The following is a 22,424-nucleotide window of genomic DNA, read 5'->3' on the forward strand; positions in this document are numbered from 1 at the left end:
CCACCAATTACACAGCTTGTACCGTAACCACGTGACTGGTGCCAGCTCATGCTCAGGGCTGCAATGCACTGGTACATCACTGAAGCATAAAACTTCTCTTGCGATTTCCTCAAAATCACCTAAGTGATATTCCTTACTACTTGCACATCATGTCCTAATGGACTGTATAAAGTTTGAAGCAAATCTGTAATCCGCAGCCTTTATGGATTTTGGTTTCAAGATAGTGGATCAAGTGAATTTGATGCCCAAAACACTGCTGTTTTCTCATCCCAATTCTCTTTGCAATACATACAGTGATTTTTAAACAATCACTACGTCGTGCGCTTCTGACCCAGGGGCCTGACACCCCTGCAACCACCACCGGTGCAGCTAGCTGCACTGCCCACTCACTGGTACAACCTGCAGTCCCATTACCCCTCTCAAAAGGTGCAGAGTGATTCACTGGGTGGGAGCCCATGGACACGGAGCTACTCCCACTGTCCAAAACCTCTTTCCACCCCGTTGTACTAGCACAGCACTTGGTCTGCAACACCCTTCCAAATCCCCAGCTCTTGCAGTACAAAGCCAGGTCATCTGAGTTGATCTGTTCAGAGGAAGCCATGTCACTCCATCTCTTCACGGGGAGCTCAGCCACATCTCCCTCATTGGCAATGGCACAAATTGAGCCATCATTGGCCCTATGTGTTGGGTTATGGATTTAGTATTCCTGTCTACAGTAGATACTGATAGTGATCCAGAGACACTGCATCTTTTTACTGCCACAGCCATCATCTCTGACCTCAAGAGGCAGAACAGGCATGTCACAAGGGCTGCACCACGGATTTAGACCAGCCAGGTGGCCAGTCTTCATAATGCTATGCATACACCAATCATGATTTTGCTATTGAGATACACTCTCAGTATGCAGCCTACAATAAGTCTTGCTGTTACCCTTTTGTATTGGAAGTTTCTTCTTTCCCGTCCATAGTTAATTTTCAATCAATTCAGTTTCAGGTGTCACACAGTAAGTACTCTTCTTCTGTTCCAATCTATTAACTGTATTATTAACTACAATTCCATAACAACATTAAGTTTTTGCATTTCTATATCAGTCACAACTGATGGAATATTCCTGCATAAATGGTACACTATGAAAATTGTATTTCTTCAGGCCAGTTATAAGAGTTCAAAATTTGATCAGATGTGCATATATTGAATTTTTACACAGGACAAGGGTTGTTACACCATGTATGATATGTAATTTTAAAGACAGTCTTCAAGCCTGATAGAACTTTCCACACAGCACCCTACACTATACACATCTTAGGTTACAGTCAGTGGCACATTTACAAATAGGCCCACTAGGCGTATGCCTGGGGGCGGCATGTTAAGGGAGGCGGAATTTTTTGCTCTGTACTCATTTTAACCTTTTACATTTTAAAATAAGTGTGCTTACAAATGACAAAATTTTTTAATGTTGTTAAACAACTTGCTAGTTTAAATAAGCCTTTAAGAATGAAATTCAACAATACAAGCTTGGAAATATACATAATTTACTTGCTGACTGAATGGAAATTTAACATTGGGTTTCCATCTGGTATCATCTTCATGATTGTTCAATATATTTTGAAGTAAGCTGTCAGGACGGCAGTCTACAATACAATGTCTGAAATGTTATTATCCTGAGAATGCTGTTGGCTTCTTCTTAACCCTACCATATTTTCCCCGTCAAAATACCGGGTCTGCTGAAAAGCTGTGATAAACTAATCAGCAGTTTCTTACATACTGTAACATGTGTGGGCAACAGTACATAAAACTCGACTCTACTTAAATTTCTTGTAGAAATTATAGGGAAGAATCAAGTCAACCCTCCATTACTGTAATTAATGTGAAAGCTCTGTGGTCTTCAATATCTGAGCTTTGATTTAATGACATCTGTTTAACAAAACATATTGTACTGGGAATGTATTACATTTTTAAACACATGTTTACATGAAAAGAACATAAGCAGAATATCTAATAATGTGGTAAATACACTTCACAACAGTTTAAAAATTTTATTTATTTATTTACTTAGTTACTTTTTTGGGTGAAAAAAGAAGCAGAAACCAACTTTTTTTTGTCTCATTTATTGTGCTGCAGCCTGCACGATATCAAAGTTCCCACTCTGCACAATCGAATAGTATGTGGCATTGCAAATTTTACATTAAACTTCTTAACTAAGCTGTTTTTCTTCGAGGAAAGGTTATTTTTATTTTATGTTGGAACAAAAGGTTCATTTGCATGTAGACATGACAGCAGTGTTCACACAAATGAAAACACACCACATCAACTTCCAACAAGACTACTTAAACTTTGTAGCCTGTCTTCTCTGCCCACAGAAACCGCTAAAATGTTATAAGAATAAGTGGGATAAGAATCGATCCAGCACAGCTCACTGCAAGAAATTGCAAAAATTATTTGCTTTTTAAATTAGAAAGCCAGTTTCAAGAATATTCAGGACATATTTGCGTCCCAGCTAAAATTCCGGCAGAAGCCAAAAAAGGGACTGTCCCGTTTTCTTTACAAGATGAATTCCAGCCGGCAGGTGTGCTTCTACTGGTTCACTGACAACAGAGAAACAGGTGACAATGAAATTAAATTATTCTGCATTGTCGTTCTTTTATAGCATACTTATGTCGAGTAATCCAATTTGGTCATTTCATTGCTCTGTGTTTAAAGGAAAAATGTTTGTGCCCATGTGCTGTGTTTAAAGTAAAAAGCTTTGTGCTCATGTGTGGTGTAGTATGACTGGAACTGGAACTGGATATTGTCTTTCTTTCTTTCCTCTTACAATTTTTTTTCTTTTGTTTTGACTGTTGGTTGACAATTCTGTAAGTGCCTTAACATGAATAACAGTGAAAAAAGCAAACATGCAAAATTAAGTGGGGGCGGCATTTCAGAAATTATCGAAGGAAAGGCAAGAAAAAGAAGACAATGTTCTAAAAACGCTTGGCAGAGCAGATAAATTTTTCGCAAAAAGTGCTGCTGGTTCGACTTCGAGTTCCAGTAGTACGGATGATATTTCTGGCACTGCAGCCGTTGCAAAAGAAGTACATACAGATGAAACAAAAGTTAAAAATGGAGGAAAGCAAATTATTCCTGATTTCAAGTTTCACAAAAAATTAAGTGTCGAGTCAGATATTACAAAAAGTAAAAACCTCGTTAGTGATGATCCTGCAGAATGGTGTGTCAATGAATCAACAATTGACATTCCCTTAGAATGTGACATTAATAAAAATTGTAACGGTGATTTTTCTATATCAAAAAGATCAGTAGGCGATAAAACCATATATTTGAACAAAAATGTATTTTACTGTAAACTTTTAAATGGTGAATCAACTTTGCGTGACTTTCTAGAATACGCCCATAGCACCGGTGCTGTTTTTTGTGCACCATGTAAATTGTTTGGAAGTAAGGCTGCAATTGTTACTAGTGGTATTGCAGATTGGAAAAATATTTATAATATTTTATCTCATCATGAGAATTCATTTGAACATAAAAATTCTGAGTTATGACTCTTAACAAGAAAAAAGTCACTTGGAACAATAGATAACCATTTCGAGTCATATGTTGAGACAGAAAAAATGTCTGGTGCAGTGTGTTGAAAAGGGTTGGGGGGGGGGGGGGGGGGGCGTTCTTTGGGGAAGGAGACCAGACAGTGAGGTCATCGGTCTCATCGGATTAGGGAAGGACGGGGAAGGAAGTCGGCCGTGCCCTTTCAAAGGAACCATCCCAGCATTCGCCTGGAGTGATTTAGGAAAATCACGGAAAACCTAAATCAGGATGGCCGGACGCAGGATTGAACCGTCGTCCTCCCGAATGCGAGTCCAGTGTCTAACTACTGCGCCACCTCGCCCGGTGTTGAAACGGATGTTTGCAGTAGTGAAGAAGCTAACACATCGTGGACTCCCCCCATGTTGACACACTGAAAGATTCCATTCATTACAGAATGGTCAATTTATGATTTCTCTTGAACTTATAGACGAGTTTGATCTTTTCCTCACAAAGCACATTGAACGATACGGAAATCCAGGGAAGGGACATACAAGTTATCTTTCTTCAACAATCTGTGATGAAATAACAGAGTTTCTTTCTGAACGAATAAAAAGAATTATCATAAGTGAAATAAAACAGGCCAAATATTTCTCTATAATAGTAGATTCTACTGCGGACATTTCATATATTGATCAATTATCTTTCATATTAAGATATGTGAACGAGAATGGTGAACGTGTTGAATGTTTCCTTCTGTTTTTACCAAACGCAGGACCCAAGTCCGAAAACTTAGCTGAGACTGTACTAAAAATCCTGTCTACAAATTCCTTTGATATTACTGACTGTAGAGGCCAGTCATATGACAACGCAAGCAATATGTCAGGAACATACACCAGTTTGCAGGCACGCATTAAAGAATGAAATCCGAAAACACATTATGTGCCTTGTACAGCACATTCTTTGAATTTAGTCGGCACTACTGCTGCAAGCTGTTGTTGGGAAGCATGTTCATTTTTCAATGTAGTGTGAAACCTTTACAGTTTTTTCTCTACTTCTACACAGCACTGGGATAAACTTTTTTCTTTCATGAAACCAGGAAGCAAAACAGTAAAAAGTTTATAAAAAACACATTGGCCAGCAAGAGAGGAAGCATGTTTAAGTCGATATGAAAACCAGGAGGGCGTTATCAATTCCCTCACCCATATTGCCAATAATACGTTTGAAAAACTACTTGTGTGAAATGAGGCTTCAGCTTTACTGAATCAACTCAGTAGACTAGAAACAATATTCATGATGACAGTTTGGAAGGACATACTTCAAAGACTTAATAATGTAAATCTAAAATTGGAATATGTAAATATTGATACCAAAATAGTACATGTATGATATGAATCATTTGTGGGATTTATTGCATCTATTCATGGCATGTTTGACTATTATGAAAATAAATCCATGGAGATTGTGACTGATATAGACTATGAATGCACCTACAAAAGATCACGAAAATGCAAACATCATGATGATGAAGAAGCGAACTCTGAAGAAGTTTTTCTGACTGTAAGGGACAAATTTAGAGTCAAAACATTTCTCCCAGTACTCGACAACTTGTACGCTGAATTAGCAGGAGGAAGGAAAACTATAGAATACTGTTGAACTCCTTCACAGTTTCCAGTAACCTTAAGAACAGTTCACCTGACGATAATGCTGAACATGCAGCAAAACTCCAAGTGTCATATGACACAGACTTAGACCCTTACTTTGCGGAACTTTTGAAATCTTCTGAGATTAGTGATACACTAGTCGCAATGAGTAAATTTTTACGAAAAGAGACGTTACAGTACGCATTTCCGATTGTTGACATTGCTCTTAGAATATTTCTAAGTATGGTACTTACAAATTGTTCAGCAGAACGCTCGTTTTTGGCTCTTAAAAGACTGAAATTGTACCTACGTTCTACGTTGTCTGAGGAGAGATTGAATGCCTTGTCCATTCTTCACATCAACAACAAGTTTTCTGCCATTAAAGCCAGATGCAAACTTTGCTGACTGATGAGTTTGTTTATTTATTCATATTAGTTTTAAAAACTTAAGATTATAATGTGATTTTTATTATAACTTATAGCACATCCCCCCCCCCCCCCCCCCCAAAGAACCATGGACCTTGCCGTAGGTGGGAAGGCTTGCGTGCCTCAGTGATACAGACAGCCATACCGTAGGTGCAACCACAACGGAGGAGTTATCTGTTGAGAGACCAGACAAACATGTGGTTCCTGAAGAGGGGCAGCAGCCTTTTCAGTACTTGCAGGGGTAACAGTCTGGATGATTGACTGATCTGGCCTTGTAACACCAACCAAAACGGCCTTGCTGTGCTGGTACTGCGAACAGCTGAAAGCAAGGGGAAACTACAGCCGTAATTTTTCCCAAGGGCATGCAGCTTTACTATATGGTTAAATGATGATGGCGACCTCTTGGGTAAAATATTCCAGAGGTAAAATACTCCCCCATTCGGATCTCCGGGTGGGGACTACTCAGGAGGACGTCGTTATCAGGAGAAAGAAAACTGGCGTTTTACAGATCGGAGTGTCGAATGTCAGATCCCTTAATCGAGCAGGCAGGTTAGAAAATTTAAAATGAGAAATGGATAGGTTAAAGTTAGATATAGTAGGAATTAGTGAAGTTCGGTGGCAGGAAGAACAAGACTTTTGGTCAGGCGAATACAGGGTTATAAATACAAAATCAAATAGGGGTAATGCAGGAGCTGGTTTAATAATGAATAAAAAAATAGGAGTGCGGATAAGCTACTACAAACAGCATAGTGAACGCCTTATTGTGGTCAAGATAGACACGAAGTCCACACCTACTACAGTAGTACAAGTTTATATGCCAACTAGCTCTGCAGATGACGAAGAAATTGAAGAAATGTATGATGAAATAAAAGAAATTATTCAGATAGTGAAGGGAGACGAAAATTTAATAGTCATGGGTGACTGGAATTCGATAGTAGGAAAAGGAAGAGAAGGAAACGTAGTAGGTGAATATGGATTGGGGCTAAGAAATGAAAGAGGAAGCCCCCTGGTAGAATTCTGCACAGAGCACAACTTAATCGTAGCTAACACTTGGTTCAAGAATCATAAAAGAAGGTTGTATACATGGAAGAAGCCTGGAGATACTGACAGGTTTCAGATAGATTATATAATGGTAAGACAGAGATTTAGGAACCAGGTTTTAAATTGTAAGACATTTCCAGGGGCAGATGTGGATTCTGACCACAATCTATTGGTTATGAAACTGTAGATTAAAACTGAAGAAACTGCAAAAAGGTGGGAATTTAAGGAGATGGGACCTGGATAAACTGACTAAACCAGAGGCTGTACAGAGTTTCAGGGAGAGCATATAGGGAACAATTGACAGGAATGGGGGAAAGAAATACAGTAGAAGAAGAATAGGTAGCTTTGAGAGATGAAGTAGTGAAGGCAGCAGAGGATCAAGTAGGTAAAAGGACAAGGGCTAGTAGAAATCCTTGGGTAACAGAAGAAATATTGAATTTAATTGATGAAAGGAGAAAATATACAAACGTCTCAAAAATGAGATTGACAGGAAGTGCAAAATGGCTAAGCAGGGATGGCTAGAGGACAAATGTAAGGATTTAGAGGCTTATCTCACTAGGGTAAGATAGATGCTGCCTACAGGAAAATTAAAGAGACCTTTGGAGAAAAGAGAACCACTTGTATGAATATAAAGAGCTCAGATGGAAACCCAGTTCTAAGCAAAGAAGAGAAAGCAGAAAAGTGGAAGGAGTATATAGAGGGTCTATACAAGGGCGATGTACTTGAGGACAATATTATGAAAATGGAAGAGGATGTAGATGAAGATGAAACGGGAGATACTATACTGCATCAAGAGTTTGACAGAGCACTGAAAGACCTGAGTCGAAACAAGGCCCCTGGAGTAGACAATATTCCATTGGAACTACTGACGGCCGTGGGAGAGCCAGTCCTGACAAAACTCTACCATCTGGTGAGCAAGATGTATGAGACAGGTGAATTACCCTCAGACTTCAAGAAGAATATAATAATTCCAATCCCAAAGAAGCAGGTGTTGACAGATGTGAAAATTACCGAACTATCAGTTTAATAAGTCACAGCTGCAAAATACTAACGCGAATTCTTTACAGACGAATGGAAAACTGGTAGAAGCCGACCTCGAGGAAGATCAGTTTGGATTCCGTATAAGTGTTGGAGCACGTGAGGCAATACTTATCTTATGACTTATCTTAGAAGAAAGATTAAGGAAAGGCAAACCTACGTTTCTAGCATTTGTAGACTTGGAGAAAGCTTTTGACAATGTTGACTGGAATACTCTCTTTCAAATTCTGAAGCTGGCAGGGGTAAAATATAGGGAGCGAAGGGCTATTTACAATTTGTACAGAAACCAGATGGCAGTTATAAGAGTCAAGGGGCAGGAAAGGGAAGGAGTGGTTGGTAAGGGAGTGAGACAGGGTTGTAGCCTCTCCCCGATGTTATTCAATCTGTATATTGAGCACGCAGTAAAGAAAACAAAAGAAAAATTCGGAGTAGGTATTAAAATCCATGGAGAAGAAATAAAAACTTTGAGGTTCGCCGATGACATTGTAATTCTGTCGAAGGGACTTGGAAGAGCAGTTGAACGGAATGGGCAATGTCCTGAAAGGAGGATATAAGATGAACATCAACAAAAGCAAAACGAGGACAATGGAATGTAGTCGAATTAAGTCGGGTGATGCTGAGGGAATTAGATGAGGAAATGAGACACTTAAAGTAGTTTTGCTATTTGGGGACCAAAATAACTGATGATGGTCGAAGTAGAGGAAGTAAAATGTAGACTGGCAATGGAAAGGAAAACGTTTCTGAAGAAGAGAAATTTGTTAACATCGAGTATAGATTTAAGTGTCAGGAAGTCGTTTCTGAAAGTATTTGTATGGAGTGTAGCCATGTATGGAAGTGAAACATGGACGATAAATAGTTTGGACAAGAAGAGAATAGAAGCTTTTGAAATGCGGTACTACAGAAGAATGCTGAAGATTAGATGGGTAGATCATATAACTAATGAGGAGGTATTGAATAGGATTGGGGAGAAGTTTGTGGCACAACTTGACTAGAAGAAGGGATCGGTTGGTAGGACATGTTCTGAGGCATCAAGAGATCACCAATTTAGTATTGGAGGGCAACGTGGAGGGTAAAAAATTGTAGAGGGAGACCAAGAGATGAATACACTAAACAGATACAGAAGGATGTAGGTTGCAGTAGGTACTGGGAGATGAAGAAGCTTGCACAGGATAGAGTAGCATGGAGAGCTGCATCAAACCAGTATCAGGACTGAAGACCACAACAACAACATAACAACAACATAGCAGATTCATTGGATTTACGAACTACATATTACCTGTTTATTTTACAATTGCCGATGGAAGAACATGGAACGAAACCTCGTTTATGTGCAAACGTGACTGAAGGTGCCCAACCATACTCAACAATGACCCAGGCTGTTCATCACTGTTCAGTCAAGTCATACTGATACTGTAGTATACTACAACTGATGCGTATTCTAGGTGTGTGTTGAAATGTATAGTTATTACGGAAATATACGTTATTCGAGAGTACGCTCAGATGAAAAAGTGTTAATAAATAACGTAGTTCATTTCAGTCAATAAATACGTAAAAGATTTGCTAATACCATTAGAATTCTTTACACGTTAACTATTAGATCACAAAAGAAATTTGATTTTTCCACACCAGTCTGTAAAATTATGTGATCGCAAATCCAGTTCTGTGTTTGTTCTTCTGTATTTAGTTATTAGTTCGTGCACCAAAATCTATATTTCATTTTCATTTCTTACGGCTTCCTATAGATTCACTTATGAGACCGAATGTGTTTTTTTTATCTGCTACACAGTCAAGTTATTAGATTGTAAAATGACAGATTAATTTTAATTTTGAATGCATCTCTGTAAACATACGTATTAATTTATTAATGTATGACATGTTCACTTCAATTTTTTGATTGTAACACAACTTTTTTATTTTCATTTTCAATGGTTTCATGTAAAAGAACATGTTGAAAGTGAATGTATAACAAAGATAAGGCATTTTCCTTGTGTTCGTTTCTGTTGTCTTTCATCAGAAGAATGTATTAAGACAATGCAGTTTTAAGTTTGTTTTATCCGCTGCCGTACATCAAGTACAGTTCAGGAACCACATTACATTTTGATTGACTCGACCACTGATGCGTCCTTCAGAACAACGAATAGCAGAGTACGGAAACAGCTCACAGAGCTCCCAACCAAAACAGCAATTGTGAAGTGATTGGGTGATAGTTATTATTTAAAACATGTAATTTAGAAAAACATCAAACAGAAGAATGATCAAAAGAAAACTTAATAAAATATATTACTTAGAGGTTGTCTGCCCTCAAAGTGAGGTGGAAATCATCCACTTCCTGGAAAAGCTAAATCCTTTTCCCAACTCAAATTCACCTGGTCCTATTCCAAATCCAAAGCAACTTTCTTTGATGTTGACATTATGATGAATCAGTATCAAAAGGAACTTTGTTAAACAGTAGATTATGACCAACCATGATTGATGAATTTTATGATTCCACTCATTTTTTTCAGTTATGCTTTTTTTTAAAAAAAAAAAAATGTGAATCTGATGTTCAATAAGTCAGCCTATGGGTTTGATGTATTATATGAGAACATTTATTTAAAGTTTTGCTCTTTTTACATGTTCTATGTAATGTCTTGGGAATTGTAAAGAAGTTAATATTTGGTAAATTTTATTTGTCTCTTTCATCTGTAATTGGCATATATCTTGTGTTTTGCAATGTTTGATCACAGAGATTCCATTTCAAAATGTTGTTCAAAAATATGCAATTATACAATCTTAAACATGGCTCATCTTCAGCAACTGTATTACAGTAAACTTGGAGAGGTTTAAAAAAAAAAAAAAAAAAATCAGCCAACCAGTTGCAAATAAGGGTTATAGGAACCCTTCCCCTAGGTTCCAACAATTTTAAAATCGTTTTCTTCAAAAGGTGTTGGGCCTTGTTACATTAGATGCTAATTAAGTACACTGAATAAAGCCAAACGGCTCGTCATATTCAACATCCATCTTAAAAGCACAAAGCCATGACTTATGATCGAAAGGTACAGGCATCAAAGCTGTAGAAACGTATTACCAAGACTCTGCACCAAAGAGATGTATTGTCTTTGTGTAGTTTTTTATGTAACACAATCTTTGTTCAGCTTTTGAAGAAAACAATGTCAATGTTTTGGAGTGGAGTTTCAATTTTGGCCTGATACTGTGAACTCATTGTGGAACATGATTGTCATTTTTACCTAATTCTACAATTATTAATGAAACATGGAACTGAAATGCAATGCAACTGCATCAATTTGGATTGTTTATTTAACTGTGACTCTCTTTCGTGTAGTTCATAAAGTTGAAAACATGAAGCTGATTGTTTGAAATGTTGGATTTGAAAATACATTATGAAGTCTTTACACTGTGAATAAACATTTTCACTGATACTTTACAAACCTGGACCTCAAGAATCATACCCTAAGATATATTAAGATAACGAGCTGAACTACAGGTACTTCAAAAAATGAAGATGAGTATCTAAATTGTTTTTGGCTAATGTGACAACTATTATTGAAACTGATATCCTAAGCATTGTTTCCCATCACATTCTGTTTAGGATTTACAAATCTGATAAACAAATCCAAATACTTCTTTTAAGTCATTATAATATTTTCTTGTTGACTGGGCTACGGGCACGGCATTGTTACAACATCCATCTCATCAAAGCTCACATCCAAACTTTAGTCCACAAAAAACTGATTAATAGGTTCAATATTTCAAATTCAACAGCTGCCATCACTTCTACACATCAAACACTTCCTTGTTCATGCCTAGGCATTCCCAGTAAACATATCTGCTGAACCACTGAATCCCATCAACACCTTTACTAACAACCCCTCTCATGCTCTTCTCTGTTGCTAGTATTGTGCAGGTCTTCCCAACAAACAAATTTCCTATGTAGTCTCCTCCTCTTACCCTGCAACAAATACAACTTCCACTTTCTAAAGTCACAGACAAATTCTTAGCATCGCCCAGGTCTCAAATTATTCTTCCAAGGTTTTCACCTTCTCAAGTCAAGCCCTGAAAAATGATTATCTATTTCAGAACACTGCTCCCCCTCTATAACATCCTGATCAAACTGTATAACATTTTTAAGACTATTGTGTGTACCCCATGATTCTTACACCAGTAGTTATTCCTGCTGCAAAACCTGTTCCACTCACCTGCCCACCATCACTTACCTCACCCACAACACTGGCAAACTGCAATCAAATGCCATCCATTGGTTGCAAACTAATATGAGTACACTGCATGGCTTTTTATGTAAGGTGACAACTACTAAACTGCATCAACACATGAAAAGACATAGAAGAACTATGCAGTTTGGGAACACACAATACCCAATCACTAAGCACATTCTGCAACATGACTCAAGGGACCTGCATACCAGCTACAACACACAGATCATTTGGATCCACCCTAGCAGCATTATAGTAGTAGTGTGCACACAAGATGATGGATGGTGGGGCGAGAAGCAGTGTATTACATTACGTTTCAACCAAATGGGCAGACTATTTAGCATTGCTTTTCATGTTAGTTTATTGGTGAGGTTACTTAGCAACTATAGTGTTCACTTTAGGCAGCATAAGACAATCACGACAAGTATTACGTTACGAAGTGACAGGGAGAGTTTTCAGAGCATATAAATTCTACCAGAGAGAATCAGTAGCACAAATAGTAGTCCAGTGTAGCACTCACATTGGTGTTGCCAGTTACCAGGGTAGGCAATGGCTGGAACGTGAGTATGGGACCCAGACAGAGAACACAATGGTATCACCACAAGATATTCTCTGCCTCTCCGCACAGAACAACATCACTCTGTCACCTTCTTAAATGCAGCCCACTATAGTGCTGTTTGGAAGATCCAAATGGTCTGTATAGTGATCACGTATGCAGGCCCCTTGAGTCATGCTGGGGTGTTCTTAGCAACTGGGCACAATGTGTCACCAAGTTGGATAGTTCTTCTATGCCCCTTTGTGCCATAGTTTTTGCACTCCAACAAATTCTTGCACTACAGCACCCTCATCTTTTCTTTTTTTCTGTTCTTTTTTTTGTAATTTTTTCTTTAATCACAGTATTTATTGAAACTTCCTGGCAGATTAAAACTGTGTACCGGACTGATACTCGAACTTGGGACCTTATACTTCGAGTCTCAGTCCGGCTACACAGTTTTAATCTGCCAGGAAGTTTCATTTCAGCACACACTCTGCTGCAGAGTGAAATCTCATTCTAATCACAGAGTATTTATTATTTATAGTTTTATCTTCACCCACCTCCTCCAGTCCCTCTCTTTCTAGTTATTTCTCCACCTCATTTTCTGCTTTTCTCCTAGTCATTAATTGCGCTATTTGTTCAACTATCATTGCTTTTCCTCTAACTCATCTTTTGTTCTCACTCTGTCCATGAGTCACTTTGAACTGAACCTGATATAGTGCATACCAGTGTACTATCCTTGACTGACTCAGCAAGGTGATATAGTGGTTAGCACACTGGACCCTCATTTGTGAGGACAATGGTTCAATTCTGCACCTGATCATCATGATTTAGGTTTTCCCTCATTTCCCTAAATCACTCCAGGCAAATTCCAGAATGGTTCCTTTGAAAGTGGTGCAGCTGATTACCTTTGCTATAATTAACACAGTCTGAGTTCAAGCTCCATTGCTAATGACCTCATTCTCAGCAGGATGTAATGGCCAGTTATAATGTCTCCTAGTAATTCTAGAGTTTTCTCAAGTGAATATTTCTATTTTATATCAGATGGAATATATCATACCAAACACAGTTGTTCATCTCCACATGGGCAATGCGACATAAGCATTAAGCATGAGAGATGCCTTTAAGTTTTTGCAAACAACCACTAGCTGTTGCTATTGAGATGCCATACTACTATTTTTTAATATGTCATTTGTTATTGTTGAACCAATGGCTGCTCAGAAATTGGTCATGCAATGCATTGACAGTTAGTGTTCAAAGAAACAATGTTGTGAAAAAATGGAAATTTGGGGTGAAGTTTCTCTTTGTAAGAGTATTTTATGATTTTTGTTAAAGTATGACTTGACAACAATGCCTCAAACTGTTTTATTCAACTTTTGGAAATCAATCATCTCCAAGAAAAGTGTGTTTACACTTGGTTTACACAATTTTCTCATGGTCATGCTTCTTGCAGCTATTGCTGTAGACTGATCAAAATCAGTTGCACAATAATTATGCTGTGCATAAAGTGATTAAAGAGGATCTGGATGTCACTTGCTGCTGTAATACAGAAGCATCATCTTGATGGAATCTGTACAATTTGAGAGAAACTCAAAAACATGCTTGGGTCAACAGATGTACGAAAAATGCTCCAAAAATTAGACCAAATAAAATGCACAATCTGTGCGCAGTATCATAACAGGAGATAAACTTTGAATATATTTGTACAAGGCTGAAACTAAGCAGAAATCATCTGTCCGGATGTTCCATGATGAACTGAAACCTACAAAGGTGCTTCATTTGTGAAGCACTTCCAAGAAAATGGTCATCCTTTTCTGTGCTTGCACTTTATATGTCATAACCAGCTTTCGATGACTGAACAGTTAATGCTCAATGGCATGCAACAATCTGCTGTAATAAGTCATCAATGATATCAGGAAAAACAACTGAAAATCCTTCATCATTCTTTTAATGTGAAAGTGTTGGCTTTCACACAGCATTTTGGAAAAAAATGATTATTTGACAGAAAAGGTTAAAGTGTAATGTCTCAATGCTCATATTCTCCTGATTTATCACCTAAAAAAGATAACTTCATTTGGTTCCCTTATTTCAAACGAGAAAAATGCATGAACAACAACTTTTGTCATCTCAAGATGTTGAATCCTTCCAGAACTATATTTCTGAGATACCCACATCTGGGTGGTTCAAACATATGAAAAAGTGTACAAGTTTTAAATGTGTTTATTTTCAGAAAAAATAACATGACTGGTACCAAAACAAGGATTTCATTTCATGTTTACTAGGCAGCCCTCATATATTGTAATGACACGTAAGTAAATATTACCCTACATAGATTTTAAAATAGGATTACTCTGTCCAACTTTTGTAGTGACTTGTCTTGTCTTGTCTTGTTTTGACCTTGTGTACAACTGATATCTGATTCTGCATTTTTTTAATTTACTTATTTTTTTACCACAGTCAATAACGTATTGTATAAAGCAATCACTTGGAGTTATGTGGGGAACAACAGATTTTAGAAGCAGCAAACAAGTTTGAAGTCCTAGTAGGCTAAGGGTATTGTAAAAATAATTTGTTGGCATCCAGTTTTTTTTCCATAACAAGACATAATGTGTCATGATATCGGCAGTAATAACTGCAATCATATTCCATCCTCGCCATACACAGAAGAAAAATTATACCTCATCCACTGGTTACGAGAAATGTTTTTACTAAATCTACCCATAAATAAACGAGATAGTTTTCTCTCACATAAGATAATACATTTCTTACAGTCAAAGCATGTGGGATCTTTATCACAATGTGCATGCATTACATTAATTGTGTTAACAATATTACACATTAATAAATATTTGTTTGAATTACCATCATCATCTCCACCATCTTCACTTTCTCCATCTTCATCCTCATCATCTTCATCAATATTAATCTCATCGGGATTGCTTATACGAGTTTTATCCACACCGTCTCGCTCCTGACCTTGTGTCTCACCACGCACAAACAATATGTTGCTACCTTTTGGTTGTGCTGTTGAAAAAATCAATACCAATATTAAAAAACTTGGAAAAAATTGTACAAAACAGTCATTCAACAGATTTTTAATTAGACATACGGTTTCTTTCACCCTGCGCCATTTGAGCAGCTTTTGCTTCAAGCATTCGCATTCCATCTTTAGCTCCAGGTGCCAGGTCAGCAACAGTTCCTGATACATTACTAGCAGCCGAAAGCATTTGTGCTGACATCATGTTCACCTAAAAAAACACAATTTGAGAGTGACGTAAGGCACCTCATAATTTGATGTTCGGTTATTAGAATAATTAATGAGAGACATGTTCATGCTTATATGGATAATAGTTGATTTTCTGGAGACAAGAAGTTTAGCTTATAGTTTGTAATTCTAAATAACAAAGGTACTTTTTTAAAAGTGCTTTAGACACAGGAAATCTCAGATTGTACTTCAAGGTCATCATTTTCTAAAACTAAATTTGTGTGTAAAATAAACTTTGTTACTAACCTGAGTATTATAAGTCGCCTGTACACTGCGTTTAATTCGTAACATTTCTCTCATTGTATCCTCATTTCCATGACGTACTTCAAACTCTTTCCATGTCTGCCAAAAGTCTGCTGTTACCTAAGGATACACAATTTTTTCACTAATTTGTATTAATGTAGCAACTATGATAGCATAAATTAAGAAAAGTGCATTTTTCAGCATACTGCTTATTATATACAAACAGAAAGTCCAGGTTGGAATATCAATGTTGTTGCTTTTTATACTCAGTTTTCAAAAATACCACCATTCTTTTCCAAATGTGAGATATGATGACATCACACTGTGTTCATAAATTTCAATTACAGGATCCTACAGATATATATGACCTTTGGCCTGAAAATGAAAATCTGTATTGGGTTTTGTAATGTAAGGCCACTGAGAGACAGAATGGTAACGATAAGCCAAAAAAAGATGGAAAGCTATCTTTTGGAAATATTGAGACTAAATGAAACAGGGTCCCAGAATCTAGAGACGGTCAAACAGAAAATGGAGGAGTGCTGCTGTATGTGGGACAGACATGTGAAAACACAATACATAGGAATGGTGTAAAATTAATCATAGAGGCAAAAACAAATTTAATAGTCAAAAGATCAAACAGAAAATGGAGGAGTGCTGCTTTATGTGGGACAGACATGTGAAAACACAATACATAGGAATGGTGTCAAATTAATCATAGAGGCAAAAACAAATTTAATAGTCAACAAATGCAAAAGTTAGCTCACGTAATGAAATGCTTGAACGCATCATGGGTGCCCGTGGGATTGGGAAAAGAAGTGTAAACGGTGAACTGTTGATAGATGTGTGTGCTGAGCATGACCTGGTCATTGGCGGTAACACTGTTTCCGCATCATAATTGCTGTAAGATATGGTGGATCTACCACATCATGTTCTCAGACATCAAACAGATCACATAGCCTTTGTCTAAGTTTCAACACACTTTGTTATATGTGAGACATAAGAGAGGAGTAAATGTTGGAAGTGACCACTTCTTAGTTTTGGTGAAGTTCTGCATGAAGATGGTGGCAAATAGAACCTAGCTCTATCACAGGACCAAGAAATAGGTGTAGGAAGGTTAAAAGACCTACAGAGCACAAAAACATTTGGTTTTGAACTAAATAACAGATTTTAGGCCCTCTCTGAAGAAAACTTTATATAGGCAGGAATTGAAGTAGCTTGGCAAAAGCTTAGAGACAGTCATCTAAATGAGGAGAGAACATATCAGAATTTAAAGCACATCACAGGAAGGAATGGATTTCCAATGACACATGGCTCAAAATTAATCACAGCAAAGAACTAAGACGTAGGTTAAATCTTTGTAAGGCATGAATACACCAGACTGAAACACAAAAAGAATACACAGAGGCAGATAAAGGAGTAAAAATAGGAATAAAGAGAGATCAAAGAAAATTGATGGACGAGCTGGCACAGTTAGCAGAAGGGGTTGCAAGACAAGGGAAAATAACGGAGCTGTACATTATCACCAAATGGCTCTCAATGAGGAAATTAAAACACGAAGGACCAGTTAAAGGTAAGGCTGCAGTGATGATTACGACCCTACAGGCACAGCTGCACAGAGGGGAGGAGCATTTCAAAGAGGTATTAGATAATGAAGACAACCAAGAGGAACAGTTGAGAGATGTTCCAGAGAAAGTTGAAGCATATCAAGATATACATCTGGAGTGTCCCACAATGGATGAAACTCGGGTTGCTTTGAGATGCCTAAAAAATGAAGCCTAAAAAATGCAAAGGCTCCTGACCTAAACAAAATAGCACTGGTATCAAAATTATTGTTAAAATGCTCTATCCATTGTTGAAGCATATTTGGCTCTAAGAGAAATCCCCAGAGGAGTGGAAAAATGGGCTGGTAGTAAAGTCCCCAAAACAGGGACACTGTTGCCAGTAACCAATGTGGTCCTCATCAGAATTATTTTAAACAGGATTCACTTGGAGATCAACTGCATAAAGCACATGTCAGTTTTCAGGCACAAGCCACGTGTGTTGATCTTATTAATACTCTTAGAAGCATCTTAGTGGAAAGTAAAGAATTCCACATTACAGTGTAGCTGCCATCCATGGATTCTGAAAAGACCTTCGATTCTGTGAAACATCAAGTGCTTTGGCAGGTGTTGTGGAAGTATGGTAAACCACAGAAAAATATAATCATCATCAAAGAACTGTATGATGACTACTAATATTGTGTTCTCCACAACGGAAATCTCCCAGAGACAAAAGAGATTAGCTCAGAGGCTGACAAATATGAAAGATAAATTAAACTCTCTGAAAAAAGCAGCAGCTGTCACTGGCCTCAAGATAAATATAGGTAAAACAAAGGAAATGAGAGTAAATTCTGGGAACACTGAAGTGTCTCTGTTTGTAGGGGAGCAGCAGGTGGAGGCTGGGTAGTGTGGTGGCACAGGATTGTGGAGCTGGAGGAGATGTGAAGAATCCCTTAAAGAAGGCAAATGCTGCCATCATACAACAGTATCCAACAAGGCAAAACTAAATCTTCAAGTGCAAAACAAAAAAAGATGCATTTCCGTAACATAAGGCACAGGCAAACCATTTACCTATAAATGACTGGTGGGTGGAGCACTGAAAAGAATAATAGAAAACACATTAACACTAGATATGCCCGCTATAAATTCCGATATCTGTGTGGTTGTGTGAATGTGTATACTCTTACTAGAAAAAGAGCAAGAGCTTGAAAGCTAGTGTTAGCATTTCTTATGCATATAAGCTGACTCCTGGCATTTCCTTTGTCTTCAAGTAAAATCAAGTGTGTCATATAAATTCATTTTGAAAACTTAGGTACCAAAACGTGACATAACATTTAAATGTGTTTTTCATGCTGATTTTATCAAAACTCACTCAGGTGTCATGATGTATTGTGTAGTACTAAATTGTCAATTGTAAACAAAGTCTGTGCTTTTCTGAAACACGATATACTGTGTAGTATTATCTCAACAGATGGAAACTTAACTGGGCTTTAGAGAATCTTTGGCTACAGTATCCTCAGTCACAACTAACAGTTCCAAAATTTCATTTTTACACGAAAACTGTGTATTTTTGCATAGTTTCAGATGTTTGCAAAGATTTTCATAATTTACAAGTGTTTCGCATAACCTACGTTGAAGAGGCTACTTTGGCAGTTACTGAGGAAACAGGATGCAGCCAATTAAGATGTGGCGCACAATGGAACAAACAATGCCCGTCATTTGGGCTCCGAAGTCATACTTGGATAATTCCAGTGACCAGCAGAGAGAGTTGAGAATATCAACCTCGTGAAACTTCCTGGCGGATTAAAACTGTGTGCCAGACGAACACTTGAACTTGGGACCTTTGGTAGAGCACTTGCCTGCGAAAGGCAAAGGGCCTGAGTTTGAGTCTAAGTCCGGCACACACTTTTAATCCACCAGGAAGTTTCACATCATGCACACTCCGCTGCAGAGTGAAAATTTCATTCTGGAATATAAGCTTGCTTACAGAGTTTCAACGAATCTCACAATCTGCAGCATTGTACTCAGAACAGATTGACCATCCCCGGTTCTGAGTCATGTGGAAGACTTGAACAAGAGACTCCAAGGGTTGTGTGACAAGCTAGGCTATGACTTCTTTGACTTGCATCATAGGACTGAGAGTTGTAGGGTCCCCTTAGTGGGTCAGGTGTGTATTTCACATCAGAGGCAACTCCCCAAGTATCTAACTGTGTGTGGGGTGCACAAAAACATTTTTTAAAAAAATATTAGATGACTTTCCATCTAATTCAGATAATGACAGCTGTAGGAAAACCACAAATATCAATCTAAGATCCAAAGAAATGCCTCCAACAGGTAAGAGTACTTAAATTTTAGTGGTTAACTGCTGAAGCATTTGCAACAGAGTGCCAGTGTCTGAAGAGCTCCTAAAAAGCAGTAAAGCTCACATACTGTGGCTGGTTAACACCTGAAGTTGAGAGTAGTGGGATCTTTAGGGAAAAATTAAGCATATTCCAAAAGGACAGGGTAGTGGAAGATCAAGATGGTGTATTCAATGCAATAGATGAGAAAATCTAATCCACTGAGAGAGAAATTGAAGCTGCATGTGATATTGTCAAACCAAGACTCGGTATCAATGGTGGGCATAAAATTATACAAGGGTCCTTCCACTGAGCACCAGATGCACCTCCTGATGTTACTGAAAAAGAAAAAAATGACTTGCATGTAAGTATCCTAATAATAATATATCATTGGAGGAGACGCCCGCCCCAGGTAGCTGAGTGGTCAGCGCGACAAATGTCAATCCTTAAGGGCCTGGGTTCAATTCCCGGCTAGGTCGGAGATTTTCTCTGCTAAGGGACTGGGTGTTGTGTTGTCCTAATCATCATCATTTCATCCCCATCGACGTACAAATCACCGAAGTGGCGTCAAATTGAAAGACTTGCAACCGGCAAACAGTCTACCTGATGGGAGGCCCTAGTCACACGACATTTTATTTATTGGAGGAGACTTTAATCATCCAACAATCAACTGGGATAGATATAGCTTTGTTAGTTGTAGGCATGACGACATCCTGTAAAACATTACTACTTGCCTTCTCTGAAAACTAACAAGAACATATAGTTTGGAACCCCACTCATGATGGAAATATATTAGATCTAATGGCAACAAACAGCCCTGACCTCTTTAAGGAAGTCCACATCAAAACTGGTATCAATGAACATGAAGCAGTTACAACCACTATGAATACCAAAGTAGAAAGGGTAACTGAGACAAGCAGAAAGATTTACATGTTCAGAAAACTAGACAGAGAAGCAGTAGTGTCATATCTCAATGAGGCACTAGAAGCTTTTAGCTCTGGTCAACGGCATATAGAGGAACTACAGCTAAAATTTAAAAGAATAGTTGACCATGCACTAGATAGATATGTACCCAGTAGAACAATTTGCGATGAGGGAGAACCTCCCAGGTGTACAGCCACCATAAAGAAACTTCTAAAGAAACAAGACTACAGCATAATAGGTACAAAGCAAAGCATAGGGCTATAGATAGATGCTGAATGAAATGTGTTTGGCAGTCAAGAGAGCAATGTGTGAAGCCTTCAATGACTACCACAGCAGAATATTGTTGAATGATCATTCACAAAACCCAAGGAAGTTCTGGTGGTATGTAAAGGCTATTAGTGGCACCAAACTTGCAGTCCGGTCACTCATGGACAAAATAGAAACTGAAACTGAGAGTAGCAATCAAAACCAGAAATGCTTAACTCTGTTTTCAAAAGTTCCTTTACAAAGGAAAACCCAGGAGTACTGCCCCAATTTAATTCTCATACCACTGAAAAGATGAGTGAAATGGATATTAGTGTCGGTGATGCTGAGAAACAGCTGAAATCGCTAAAATGGAACAAGCCCCAGAGCCCAGTAGAATCCCTATCAGGTTCTACAACCAATCTGTGGTAGAGTTTGCCCCTCTGTTAACTATAATCTATCATAGATTCCTCGAACAAAACACAGCGCCCAGGAGCTGGAAGAAAGCACAGATCACACTTGTCTACAAGAAGGGTAGCAGAAATGATCCACAAAACTGCCATCCAATATCCTGGACATCAATTTGTTGTAGAACCTTAGAACATATTCCAAACTCAAATATAATGAAGTATCTCAAATAGAATGACCTCATCCATGCCAACCAGCATGGATTTTGAAAACATGGATCATGTGATACCCAACTCGCACTTTTCTCGCATGACACCTGAAAGCCATGGATCGGGGCAATGAGGTAAATACGGTATTTTTTGATTTCCAAAAAGTGGTTGACTCAGTCCCACACCTACAGTTATTATCAAAAATACAAATGAATGAGGTATCAAATGAAATTTGTGACTGGACTGAGGATTTTTTGGTAGGGAGGACGCAGCATGTTATCTTGTACCGAGAGTAACTTTGGGCATACTCCAGGAAAATGTGTTGGGTCGTTTTCTGTTCATGTTGTATATTAATGATCTTATGGACAATATTAATAGTAACTTCAGACATTTCACAGATGATGCCGTTATCTACAATGGAGTATAGTCTGAACAAAGCTGTAAAAATATTCAGTTAGACAGTGATAAAATTTCAAAGTGGTACAAAGACTGGATTTAAATGTACAAGAATGAAAAATTGTGCATTTCACAAAGTAGAAAAATGTAGCATCCTATGAACATAATACCAGTGAGTCACAGCTGGAATCTGTAAACTCATGCAAATATCTGGGTGTAGCCCTTAGCAAAGACATGAAATGGAACGAGCACACAGGTTCAGTCATGAGTTAAGCAAGTAGCAGGATTCGGTTTATTGGTAGAATACACAGAAAATGAAATCAGTCTAAAAAGGAGATCACTTACAAATTACTTTTGTGACCAGTCCTAGAATATTTCTTAAGTGTGTGAGGCCCGTACCACATATGACTAGGAAGGGTAGCACAAATAGTCATAGGTGCGTTTGACCCATGA

At 38.0% G+C, this 22,424-nt stretch overlaps 1 protein-coding gene across 2 annotated transcripts in view; it reads right to left on the reverse strand.

The window, feature by feature from the left end:
* The window catches only part of LOC124798123 (pre-mRNA-splicing factor syf1 homolog), a 150,759-nt gene that overhangs the window by 4,789 nt on the left and 123,546 nt on the right, over positions 1–22,424 (reverse strand). For both annotated transcript variants that reach the window (XM_047261380.1, XM_047261381.1), the window contains exons 16-18: positions 15,918–16,034; positions 15,516–15,654; positions 15,269–15,430 (exon numbers count right to left, since the gene is read on the reverse strand). In XM_047261380.1, the coding sequence (XP_047117336.1) occupies positions 15,269–15,430; positions 15,516–15,654; positions 15,918–16,034 (418 nt within the window). The remainder of the gene's footprint in view (positions 1–15,268; positions 15,431–15,515; positions 15,655–15,917; positions 16,035–22,424) is intronic.

This window comes from Schistocerca piceifrons, chromosome 5 (assembly GCF_021461385.2).
Source record: "Schistocerca piceifrons isolate TAMUIC-IGC-003096 chromosome 5, iqSchPice1.1, whole genome shotgun sequence".
NCBI classification, from domain to species: domain Eukaryota; kingdom Metazoa; phylum Arthropoda; class Insecta; order Orthoptera; family Acrididae; genus Schistocerca; species Schistocerca piceifrons.